We start from the raw sequence: 13,013 nt of genomic DNA on the forward strand, positions 1-13,013 counted from the left end.
AGCAACGGTGCCAGATATTTGACACACAAATAATACGTCATCAAACCAATCCTGGTCTTTTTCTTCATTCGTGCTTCATGTTTTTTCTCCTGTTTTCCAGGTATTCTGTCGACTATTATCTATTTTAGTGCATTATTTCTTCCTGTGCGCCTTTACGTGGATCATGGCGGAGGCCACGTACATGCACGTGTGGAGTTCGAACGATGGCACTAAAAAGAGATATTGGATTGGTTACTTCTTTATAGGGTTTGGTAAGACATGCATTTTTATTTGTCAGTTGTCGGCGCATATAAATATATTAAATATACATTGTGAAATTCTTCTTTGATTTGGGTGTTACTTTGTACCATTTGTAGTCCGGGAAAAGATGAAAAAACTTGCTGACGTTTCGGACGCTAGTCCTTCGTCGGAGTAAAAGAGAAAGAGGTGGTAGAAAGGTGTATAATTTACCTTTTCATCATTACTGTTTCATTAGAAACACCGACACAGCTCACACTAGTTTTCAGCTAGTTATATCTTCTTGTTACTATATACTGCGGCCATTTTTATTACCTTGCTCTCATTTGTTTCTTTTGTCTTATTCTATCATATATACACTCCTTTCTACCACCTCTTTCTCTTTTACTCCGACGAAGGACTAGCGTCCGAAACGTCAGTAAGTTTTTTCATCTTTTCACGGTGTATAATTTACCTTTTTATCATTACTGTTTCATTAGAAACACCGACGCAGCTCACACTAGTTTTTAGCTAGTTATATCTTCTCATTTGTAGTCCATTGTGTGTCGTATTGACGATCACTGTCTTTCTGGTGCCACTTAATTAGTGTCAGTCATCTGTCATGAAAAAGAGTAAGAACGTCAATAAAAAATTGTACTGACTAAATGACAAACGTTATAATTGGGATTGTCGTTGGTTTAGGCCATGTCTTAGGTCGGCAGTGCTTGCTGACCACAACAGCTCACCTACCAACGTAGGTGGACACGTTTAGAGTTTTGTCTTTGGCCTAAAACATATCACTCTAGATGGCAGAAATTGAAAATTCAAAACATTTCACTCTAGATGGCAAAAAATTGATTCCTGTGTTTGTTTTTGTTTTCAGTCCCTCCTGGAATCCCTATGGCAGTCGCTTGGGTTATCAATGGAACCTACAATTTCGAAAGCCCCTTATCGTAAGTTATTCTTTTTTTTTCTCCTTTTTTTCATGTCTGCCTGTACTTTTTACTTGAACTCATATCTGATGAACCTTGAAGGTTTTTACTGGCTTGCGATGTTCTATCACCAGTGAAGTCCATCTGTAACACAGTGTCAGTCATCCGTCGTCAAGAAGTGTTTTGCAACCAAAGTTTTCCGTGCATGTTGCACATGGATGCGATATGGGGATTCAGTTCCTATTGTTCACACCCTTTTAGTCATTACTGTCATAGCTTCAGTTGTAAAAAAAGTTACATCAAATTGAACTACGTGCATGTGCGCATGCGCTGAACACTGCTAAACAGCTGTTATTCAAGCGTATTTTTCTCTCTCTCTTTCAGTTGCTGGATGAGCCTGTTTCCTAATCTCATTTGGGTTTTCTTTGTTCCTGCAATCATTTATACACTGGTAATTACATAAAGTATTGCATTATAACCATTGATCGAACAATATTTATACAGCTTGGACACTGACGTCTGGCTTTTTGGCTTCCGTCAATCAAATGTTCCTACAATTAGCAACAACCAGACGTCTGGGATTGTGATGAGATCAGTGCAATTACTACTAGCCTTGCCGTCCACTAGCTTTTCAAAGCTTGGTTTGCTTTGTTGGCTCTGACGGGCAAAGAGGAAGCTACTTACTATATAGCCTAGCAGAGTGCACTGCTTGTTCCGTGTTTAGTTTAAAGAAATTTCTCTAGGTTTCCAACCTTCGGGTGGATTATTTATCAATAGAAACTAAGTGAAACAAATACCTATTGCGTTGTTGTACTACAACTACCAGAATGCAGTGCCAATTTTGTCTCATCTCGAGCTAAGATTTTTGCATGACAAGAATATTTAAATAGCAAATTCAAATTAACCAGCGAAAAAAAGGCGCGCAAGGGATTCCGGTACTTGTAGTACACGAAGCTGTCATGCATAAAAACCTTGTAAAATGGGTTTTCTACTTCGTTTTATCTTGTCTCTTTACTGATGCCCTAATTCATATTCGGACAGATTGCCATCGCCATTTTCCGTCAAGTATGGAAGTCAGCCACTGGTCAACTGAGGGTGTCTCTAAAGGCTCTGTACTGGAGGACTCGCTTCAGGTATCGATATACCGTCTTTAAGCAACGTCAACAACATTGCTTCCCGTTGCTAATGTTGCCTCGCTCTACAAATGTCATTTCATACATTCTTCTCTAAAATTTCAATTATTATTCGGAAATATTTCCCCTTATTTTTGAGCTTGGATTACATCTTTAACGGTTACTAGATATTGCCTTGGAGTTTTGGCCATAGTTTTAAATTTTCATATTACTTTTTTTGTTATTGTAATTATTTCCTAACATTTTTGACCGTTTGCATTATTTCAGTGCAGTATTGTCCCTTTCGTATCTTCCTTGCTTGTTTGAAGTGGTTCTCTCAAACTGTTCTGCATTTCAAGGGCCTCTTTCCAGGGGGACTAGCTACGCTGACCGGGGTTGCTAAATTCCTGTGACAACTAAGTCGTCTTGCTGCATTTTCACAATACTTGGAGTTGACTGATTCCCCCAGATTACCTTCCTTGAGGTCTATGTACTTATTGACTTTAAGCATTTTTGAACCATACTTTATTTTTATTTTTCAGAGTTCATGTTCGCTACTGCGTTGCTCTCTTAATCCTCTTTATTTTAATATGGCTGTTGGGTGTTCTTGTCATTACTTACCACCTCGATCCACTTCTAAAACTTGTGTTCTGCATCTTATTCATCGCTTGTTGCGCAATAACGGTACGTTTTGTGAATTTGACGTGCACTGACCAAGATTAGTGAGTACGTCGTTTCAGGTTTTGATAAATTTTTAATCCTCGTTCTAGTCTCAAACTTGCTACACTGACGTGGAAGCGAGGACTAGCATTAGTAACTTTCTATGCATTCTTGTACCCAGATCTCCTCGGCTTCGTTCCTACGGGGTAGGAAGGAAGCCGAGGAGCTCTGAGTGCGAGATTGCTTTCTATCCTTCTAATATATATTGGCTTTAGATTCCAACCCTTTTGAATTTAAAAATACAGTACATATCGATCAATGCTTTTGTACAGTATACAACTGAAAGAATATGGTTAGTTTACGAGCGTGGATCCATAACATAAATTTCGAAAAAGGGGAAACACAGATAGTAATAGTTCTGAAAATATAATAAAAAAGAATCATGAACCCCTGGACCCCTCTCTTGGGTACTTTAATAATCCTACTCTGAGTTGTCCATATCTTTTCAATCGGGAACAATTTTCAAATGCCTCCTGGAAAAGAGCTTTTTATAGCTCACAACGACACAACTCTGCCAAATAATGCTTCATATATTGTTTTTTGTTTTCTTTCAGGGACTGGTCATCTTGATCTTCTATGTTATCTTGGACCGAGAGGTGAAGTAAAATACCTTATTCCTTTCGTTACAACGGCTTCTTACGGCCCAGTGAAGCTAGCACGAACATTTTGACCGCCCCTTGAATGGACCCCTCGGTGTTCAAATTAATATTGCTCGACTGTTCTTTTAGACCCTCTTTTCTGCTTTAGTTACGTGAGCTAGCTTATTACAGTCGCTCGCTTAATACGGAGACCCTACTATAACGGGCCACCGCTCGCGCGGTGACCGAATTAATCGACTGTAGAGCAGCTTTCATAAGGCGATCGAATAGCACGGAAATTCATATTATCCGATCAAAATGCCTTGATTCATACCTAAACATACCAAATCGAATGCCCTGAATCAAGTCTCAGTAGTTTGCTGAATAGAGGACAAGAGTTTTTGGAATAATTATAATATTTGTGTTATTTGTTCCACTTCTAACCATGCGCTTTCTTTCTCTCAAGATCTTTTCTCTTATTAACCTATAAACAAGATGTCTGCCATTTACTAATTCAAACTGCGCAAACCTGCTGAACTGCTTGTCACAAGAAACAAAGATTTTTGTTAAAATTTGTTATTTTTTTCTATAGTTTGATGATGGCATCAGAGAATGTTGCTGCTACTGTTGCAGAGGGAGACACGGGAGGTACAGGGTGAAAGGGAATGACTACTGGGAGGATGGACCTCCAGCAGAGCAACCAGCGGTACGATTACACTCTACTACACGATAAAGAAAACAGTATTTGCTTGCTAAAAATGGCGATGCTATTTTCAGCGCCCACAGTCTTATGCACTGAGGTCATCTTTTGAACTATGGGAGGTTCATTTCATGACACTCTTTCAGTCAGCTAATAGTCCCCTTCACACTTCCCTTCGCTCTCTTGAAAGGTAACCGTGTTTGAGCATTGAAGCGAGGACAACGGTGAATTTGCAATGACTTGCAATTTTTGACACCCTGGTTATTATTGCAGGGTCACCGTTGTCCTCTCGTCAATGCTCAAACACGGTTACCTTTCAAGAGGGCGAAGCGGAAGTGTGAAATGGCTATTTATATCAAACATTTTATCAAACACTCTAGTCCAGTTTGTCTGTCATTATGGGCTGGTAATCTCTCGATAGTACCATAAACATATCGTTCTTGGTTGGAGAAACTATCATGTGTTATTTAAAGCACGTTATTTGCCTGTCTCTTTAGGCAACTGATAATGAGATTCATTCATCCATTGATACCAAGCGAAAGGACATTGTATAGTGAATGGTCAAGACGAGCCGTGTTAAAACTTATTATATTTTAGATATGTATATATTAATGTGACCGCGTGATGCGGTTAGAGCCGGGCTGCTGATTTATTCTGACTGTACGTGGCTGCGTGATGTGGTCCGTATATGGTTCACCCATTGTATCCTTGCCAAACAGAGTCTCCAGTAGCTCAGTGGTTAGAGCATCCGACTAGTATCCGGAGGGTCATGGGTTCGATTCCCGTATTGGGCTCAGATTTTCAAACGTCAAACGTCGCTTCAATCTTCTTTCTTACGTTATTATATTTCAAAATAGAATAAAATAATAATAGTGTGATTTTTGGTATATCTTTTTTTGTGGTCGGCATTATTGATTGACTTATCCGAGATTTGAATATATCCAATAATTTATTGGGTTTTTTTTCTCATTAAACCACAGGAGAGAGAAGAGACACTAATGACACAAGTGCCGCTGATTGAAGAAGAACATCGACGATCCCCAATAATAGCCTTTGTAACTAGGCCTGTACCTCAGTCAGAGCCTTCGATGAGCTCCATTGATGATCCGTTGTACGAGCGAGTCAGGAAGCCTGAAGAAGAGCCTCCCATCGAACCGGAAAAAGAGGAACAACCTCCAGAGAGTGAGCCAGTATATGCGAAGGTACGAGCTTGATGATTTAATTCATGATAAAGCAGAAGAAAAAAAAGATAGAGAAAAACGATGAAAAGCTCTCCAATGAAGCGTGGCAGATAACTAAGAAGTAAATCCACTACAGAGCTCGAACCCCTGTTTGCGATTTTTCCTTTTAAATTCATGATTACTTTGAGCGATCGACTCAGATAAAATCAATGTCGTAGCGAGGGGTGCCCCTCCAAACACATGAGTGGATATGGCGGGAAACTCTATATATAACACGCGTACGCTTGTGTGTTGGCGGGAAAATGCAAACGCGTAGGTTTGTGTATTGGCGGGAAAAACAGCACTTTGCCCCCTTATAATCGAGACCTCTCTACAAACTTGGATGGAATCCCTCAAACTCTTTTCAAAGAAGCCTGCTACGTGCCTGACTCTCAAGAATAGCCACTTACTATACTAAATGATTTGTATTATCTTGCTTTATATAGGTAGGTAAATCTAAGCCACCTGAAGAAGAAGAGGAAGACCCATTCTCCGTACCACAAGAAGGATCACCTCGCTTACTTCGAGGCTTGACTCGCCAGGAGGTCATTCGTATGGCCAAAAAATCCGATGCAAATAAAGTTGAACTTAAGAAATACGAAAGCCCTAAAGGCAGCACAGACGACATTGCTCAACATCCGACTTACCTGCTGAACCAACAAGAAATTGATGAAGAACTGAGTCACTTTAGAACTTTCTTTGCCGAAGGAAAGCATTCTACAAGTACCCCATCCAGGACTCCCCCGGGGACACCCTCGGCTGTTCCTAGAACTCTGAGTACATCGTCAAGCACCACTTCAACAACTCAAACCAAAAAAGTGGTAACGAAGATGACAAAGAAGTCGACAACGAGCACGTCCTCGTTTGAAAAATCCGAGACTTCAGAAAAGAAAAGCGTTTTAAGTTTCGAGAGTTTTGAAAGCTCAAGTGCAGTGACCCACGAAAAGACGTCGGCAAGTAAAGGAAGGGCACTGTCTCCCCCTAGAACACAAGCGTTACCGGAACCTGAAGCCAGCGAATCACCCCCAACCCCTCCCCCAAGGGCAGCGAATCTTTTAGACGATGATGACGATGATGATAATGAGCGAAAAGAGTTTTTAAAGGATACAAAGACAGATTCTCATGGTGATAAAGATGACGATAGCTTAACTGATGTGTCGGCGGATGATCTTGACAAAGATGACAGCGATGAAGAAAGTAATTTACTTGATGGCTCCAGGCCTACTGCAGTGGTAAGTTTGTTTGTTTAATTTGTTTTTTGTTTTAAATTTAAGATAGAATAAGCAAGTGCACGTAGACATAAGCTGAAATTGCAATTCAGCCGGTAATCTTTTAACAAATTTAATTTACATAAATAAATTTAATATCGTTTATAAAATGTAACGTGTTTAATTGAAAAATAATTATTTTAGGTAAGTTGAGGTGAGGTGAGGTGAGCTAGGTGAGGTGAGGTGAGGTGAGGTGAGGTGAGGTGAGGTGAGGTGAGGTGAGGTGAGGTGAGGTGAGGTGAGGTGAGGTGAGGTGAGGTGAGGTGAGGTGAGGTGAGGTGAGGTGAGGTGAGGTGAGGTGAGGTGAGGTGAGGTGAGGTGAGGTGAGATTTAACGATGAATAATAAATAACAGTGATGGGTAAAAATAAATAACTGAGCTTATACAGGTAAAAAAAATTAAAAAGAATAGCCATATAAGAGAATACATGGCAAAAAAACGAGATGCTAGAAATAAGAAATATGAATACAATCTATGAACCATATACATCTAACTACTCCTCCTTAAACTCTCATAAATCTAAAACAATAAACAAGAACGCTTTGCAAATGAGCGTATTAAACGTTTTCTTTATCAGTAGTCATTTGAAAATGTGGAGGAAGTTGAGGACAGAGGGCTGGCAGAAAGTCTCATGGCATACTTTACAGAAAAGGACGAGGATAGTCTAGAGGAATGGGTACGACTACGTGAAGATCTAAAGGAAGAGCGAAAAGAAAAGTAGTTCTCTATTAATTGTCGATACAATTAGCTGTTAAATGAAGGTATTAGAAAAGCCTTCAGCGCGTAATTACTAATGGTCAGGTGATCATTCTAAGATCACGTGAGGTCTAAATGTAGTCACCCGTTGACCAGTATACTCAATGTTTTCCGCCGGGAATCTGTGAATGTTTTTATAGCAATTTTAAAAGGAATTTGGTAGGGTATATTTAAAACTACTCAATGTTTAATTTAGTTATTATTATTTACCTTAAGAATTGTCATATTTTTTTAATTAATTGTATATTTATAGGTACATATTCAGCAAATCTGCCATTTTGAATTTACAGTCAAACTAAGAAAACAAACACCTAAAATATGCCATCTGGAATGAGAATTGTTTTTTAACCAATCACATGCGAGAGCTGCTAGACACAAAATATCGTCATTACCAAACTACAGTAGATGGATAGTTTGTTTACATACTCGAAAAAACCTCTTTTATGCACATGTATTCTATAAGCAAACCAGGAATAGCTTTTTTTAGCTTTTTCTGTATGAATATAGACATATTTTACTTAGGTTAGGTTTTCTTAGTTTGACGTCTGTAAAAAAATAGCACGCAACTTGAAACGATAGCGGAAGCCACTTTATAATGGAAACCATCTGGCCTGGTTACCTTTCAAAATGGCTCTCGTGAGGCCTGGTTACCTTTCAATATCGCACTCATGAGAGGCCTGGTTACCTTTCAAATATGGCAGTCATGAGGCCTGTATATTTTTCAAAATGGTAGCCACCACTCCGATGTCGGCTCCTTTTTCGGGTACCGGACACAGTTTTATTCAATAGCAACAAAAACGAACAAAACAAAAATAAAAAAGATCCCAAGTTATGCAGTAGAAAAAGCTATCAAAGAATACAATATGCTTGTGGCACATGGAAGCTATATCAGGCCTGCTTCCTTTTCAAGATGGCATTCATAGGGCGTGATTTCATTTCAAATTGGCTTAGCTCTCTCGAACAATGCCAAGTTTTATGGCACATTATTACGCTTCTGCAATTCAGGTATTGACCTTTTTAGGTAGGCGTATGCATTTGAAATTTTAATCCATTTTAAATGGTAACAATTTAAAAAACAAAATTTACATTTTTAAGTTATTAGTTTAGCAGAGATAAATTATCTAATCGAAACTGCGCTGTTGGTTACTATTATCACTAACCCACCCACATTCATACATTTAGCTATTATGTGAACTGATTAGTTAGTTCTCCGAGTTTTCAAAGAGGCAAAGGTATACTGCTTAAAACTTTAAAACTGAACTTGCTTCATTAAGAGCTTTCAAAGTTTCTATGTGCAATTAAACAAAAACATAAATAAATAGCAGCTAGATAGGATAAGTACCTAAAAAGGCAATTTCGAAAAATTCCCTTCAATATATATGCCAGTCTCCGCACAACTTAAGGCCGGAAAAGGCATTTTTTCAGGTTTGACAAGTATTCCTTATGCGACGTTACCTATAAGCAACGTCGTTTGCTTAATCAGCTTGTAATCGATTTTTCCAACTTTTCCATTTTGAAACTAATTTGGGGAAACCTTGGGCCACTAATGTCTATAGTCCATTGTTGTGACAATGAAGTTTTCCAAACTTTCCAAGCTTAGGGCTACCGTTAAAATCACTAAGTAAAATAATTAGAATTTTCAAGAAAATGCCGAAAAGTGCTCAAGTATCCAAATTGCGAGTTTCTGCACAAGTCCTGAGTTTCCATTATCAACTTTAGATTCAGCCGCGAGGTTATGACCGAGGCCAGGTTACCATTCTATATGGCGCAGACTAAAGCCCCGTTTACACTGGCGATTTTTGCTGCGATTTTTGTGGCAATTTTCGGAAATATAAAATCTCATCCTTAAAAAGAGACATTCGTCTAGGAAAATCTTGGTATCCTAAAAAAAATTTACAAGTAAATTCTTTACCATTATTTATTATGGACAAAATCGTAAAAAAAATCGCAGCAAATATCGCTAGTGTAAACGGGGCTTAACGAAATTTGGATATTTTGAGCGAAAATGAACAATAGGTTTTGAAAGCCGTACATGCATTAGGTATGAATAACCTGGACATTTGTAGACACATCGCTTTTTCAACTGTAATCATTATACACAATAATCTAATAAAATCATCTTCAAATGTCAACCAAGTCTGATGTATTTTTACACTTACTATCAATCAAGAGAATATTCTCTTGCTATCAATCTAGTTGCAGCATCTAGTATAATGATGGTTTTTCGAACTTCAACACAACTAAACTGGAAAAAGTGATTTTAGCGCACAGTCTGGTCTCATGCAATTCCCTTTCAAAACTATTCAGATGCATACAAGGCTAACAAGAAAAAAATAGCAACAAAACCCAAAGAGAAAAACGTGATTTATTTTTCCTTTTTTCCTGTTATTATCGTATGCATCCAGGATCATTATGAAGTGGGTCTACTTACCCTTGATTGTGGCTGATTAATCTCCTCGTGCCTAACTTTCCGCCTATTCGCCAGGAGCAGCTTGAAGACCGACGTTCAACACGCATTAGAGCAGTTACATTAGAGAAATGCTATCTAGTACACCAAGATCCGCGTGGCGATTTGTCATGTTATAGCTTTGGCATGGTCGGGTTTTTAATTCTTTGATTTATCCCATACCATAACCAAAACAACAACAATAACGAAAACACATACACACTTAGCTGAAGGTCCAAGTGCGGATCCATAAGGGTGGGGATTGTGTAGCTAGCCACCCCTTTTTGGAAAAAGGCCAGGACGCTTTGCACAGCCCACAACCTTTGATATCGATACGCCACTAGCCAATGCCATAAAAATTACTCGTGGGATATTCCATGGCCATGGCATGCAAATCGATATCTGATAGTATCCAGTATCCCCCAAGCAAAAACCAGGTCAACTCATTAAATTCGCTACCATTTGATAACACCTTTTTTATTGTTATAATTTTATTTTTACATTGCGGACTTTACAATCGGTACCAAAGCTGGTTCAACCTTGTTTGCAATGGGTTCAAATACACCGTTAACTAGCAAGCAAAGAAATCGGTCTCAACCCCCATCCTAGCCTCTATTCTTCTGCGTCTTCTCCAAGAAAAGGTTCTTTTATTGTGTTCTTAAAAGCTAGTGTTGAGAGTCGCCGGGATTTGTTCGCATGGGTTTGACGTTTCGAAGAACTGGGCTCCGATTCAGATCGTACAAGACACGGTTTGTGTACCTTGATGCTGTTCGACGTGGCATGGCGATGCGCTTCGGAATGCACTTCGTTCATTGCTATCCCCGCTGATTCTCGTAACAAGAATGGGAAATCTAGGTTGGCCTAAACAAAATTGGAAAATATATCAGTACTATATTAGTACAAGTGAGTAAGAAAACCCTAACATACTATTTTTGGTAATGACACAAAAGTTGTTTTTGGAAACAGAAACTAAATACACCTTTTGCTGTTCATTAACAGAAAATGTACATTCATTTGTGCCAATAGTTGTATCAATAAGGTGTAATGTACTTTCATCAACACCACAAGTAACATCATTAGCGCGGATCAACTTCAATAACGATATTTGGATATGCGTGTACATTCATAGGCATCAATGGACAATCAATAGCGCGTTCGTACATTCATCTGTGCGAAATGTATTTTCTTGTGCGCGAAATTCAACTTCAATAACACCAATTGACAAACAATTGCATTTATGGACAATCATTTACCCAAAAGTGAAAATTCATTAGTGCTATTAGCATAATAATTGACAATCTATAACGCGTTTGGACAATCATGAGGGTCAACGTTATATTCTATAGCGTGGTTCGACAAACATTTGCATGATTCGAATGAACAATAAGAGAAATAAAACAATCATTAGCGATGTTCTTTTTTAATTTTAGCCTTCAATTTCTTCGCCATTTATACATCGTGGCAAATACGTTTTGCATATATCTGAACCACTGACCACATTTAGCGATAGTGATAGTTGCAACTGCATTCTGTAGTGACCTAGAGCAATCCCTTGTCGTCTTGCCTAAGGCCCGATCGTTCGTATGTTGTTGGATCTCTGGACGGCTGATGTCGGCTTTGATTGCTGCTTTAAGTGAGCTAATTGCTATTCTCCTATGCAGCCGCTATTATGGAGGCAGTTTCCTGAGTTTTTTATATGTTTTAAAGTGATAAAAAAGAACATCGCTAATGATTGTTTTATTTCTCTTATTGTTCATTCGAATCACGCAAATGTTTGTCGAACCACGCTATAGAATATAACGTTGACCCTCATGATTGTCCAAACGCGTTATAGATTGTCAATGATTATGCTAATAGCACTAATGAATTTTCACTTTTAGGCGAATGATTGTCAATAAACGCAACTGTTTGTCAATTGGTGTTATTGAAGTTGAATTTCGCGCACAAGAAAATACATTCCGCGCATATGAATGTACAAACGCACTATTGATTGTCCATTGATGCCCATGAATGTGCACGCATAGTCAAATATCGTTATTGAAAGTTGATCCGCGCTAATGATGTTACTTGTGGTGTTGATGAAAGTATATTACACGTTATTGATACAACTTTTGGCTCAAATGAATGTACATTTTCTGTTAATGAACAGCAAAAGGTGTAATTGCGCTCGATCAGTTTTCAAAAATCAACTGTCTTTTATATTTTAAAGTTAATTCCACTGAAGAGACCATAAGGAGGCCTGCTTCATGGTCTCTTGTTCCACTGGATTACAAGCGAGCGACGAATTGAAACGAATCAAACAAAGCAAACTTTAAAATGTGTCATGTTAATGTAAAGGTTTATGAAGAAATTCGGCCAACAACTTCAACAACACCGCCTCCACCACCACCACCTCCTCCACCCATCACCACCATCATCATCACCACCATCATCACCACGATCACCTCTAACCATCACCACCACCACCATCGTCATCATCGTTATTAACACCATCATCTCCTCACCATCATCACCAACCATCAACAGCAACAGCAACCACGACCGCTGTCATTACTGGTTACAGTGAAGACACTCAAACAGTGAAAGGTGAGATTTTTGCACCATTAAAACGCATACTGTAAATCATTCCTTGAACCAATAAATTGGAAATAAGATTTATTTTGATCACCACTCGTATTTCAATTCAATGTTTCTTTTTAAAATGTTTGAATGAAAATGCAGAAAGTTCAAGAAATAATAACCTGAGAAAAAAAAAATTGAAATGCTCACGGCTCGAGTCACCTCCCTTGAAAGCATTATTATCAACGAGGTTATGTTTTTTTCCCACATCTTTTTACCTGCATCCATCGCCTTGCTGTGTTCATAGGTCCATTCATCAGATAATCACGAACCAACAAAAATACGACCTCCCTTGGAAGATTCACGTATGAATCCAGATGATAATGAATGCCGTCCCTCGCAGCTCGAATACGGCAGTACACTTCACCCGTCACGTAATCCCTTATGTAAACAAACCTCTCCAATGTGTCGTTAGCTCGTCTGACACCATATTCTGCCGTACGTTG

General features: G+C 38.8%; 1 protein-coding gene across 2 annotated transcripts in view; it reads left to right on the plus strand.

The window, feature by feature from the left end:
* The window catches only part of LOC116303512 (uncharacterized), a 30,604-nt gene extending 20,970 nt beyond the window's left edge, over nucleotides 1-9,634 (plus strand). The window contains exons 21-30 of one of the 2 annotated variants that reach the window (XM_031713067.2): nucleotides 101-251; nucleotides 1,100-1,169; nucleotides 1,533-1,599; nucleotides 2,190-2,281; nucleotides 2,803-2,944; nucleotides 3,535-3,576; nucleotides 4,151-4,264; nucleotides 5,239-5,460; nucleotides 5,925-6,710; nucleotides 7,327-9,634. In XM_031713067.2, coding sequence (XP_031568927.1) covers nucleotides 101-251; nucleotides 1,100-1,169; nucleotides 1,533-1,599; nucleotides 2,190-2,281; nucleotides 2,803-2,944; nucleotides 3,535-3,576; nucleotides 4,151-4,264; nucleotides 5,239-5,460; nucleotides 5,925-6,710; nucleotides 7,327-7,467 — 1,827 coding nt within the window. In that variant the 3' untranslated portion in view covers nucleotides 7,468-9,634. Of the gene's footprint in view, nucleotides 1-100; nucleotides 252-1,099; nucleotides 1,170-1,532; nucleotides 1,600-2,189; nucleotides 2,282-2,802; nucleotides 2,945-3,534; nucleotides 3,577-4,150; nucleotides 4,265-5,238; nucleotides 5,461-5,924; nucleotides 6,711-7,323 lie in introns of both variants that reach the window. The other variant, XM_031713068.2, reaches the window with a different exon arrangement.
* Nucleotides 9,635-13,013: the final 3,379 nt, after the last annotated feature.

Source organism: Actinia tenebrosa, unplaced genomic scaffold (assembly GCF_029948245.1).
Source record: "Actinia tenebrosa isolate PJP-AT-01 unplaced genomic scaffold, QUT_ActTen_1.0 PGA_scaffold9__36_contigs__length_13948895, whole genome shotgun sequence".
In the NCBI taxonomy this organism is placed as follows: Eukaryota; Metazoa; Cnidaria; class Anthozoa; order Actiniaria; family Actiniidae; genus Actinia; species Actinia tenebrosa.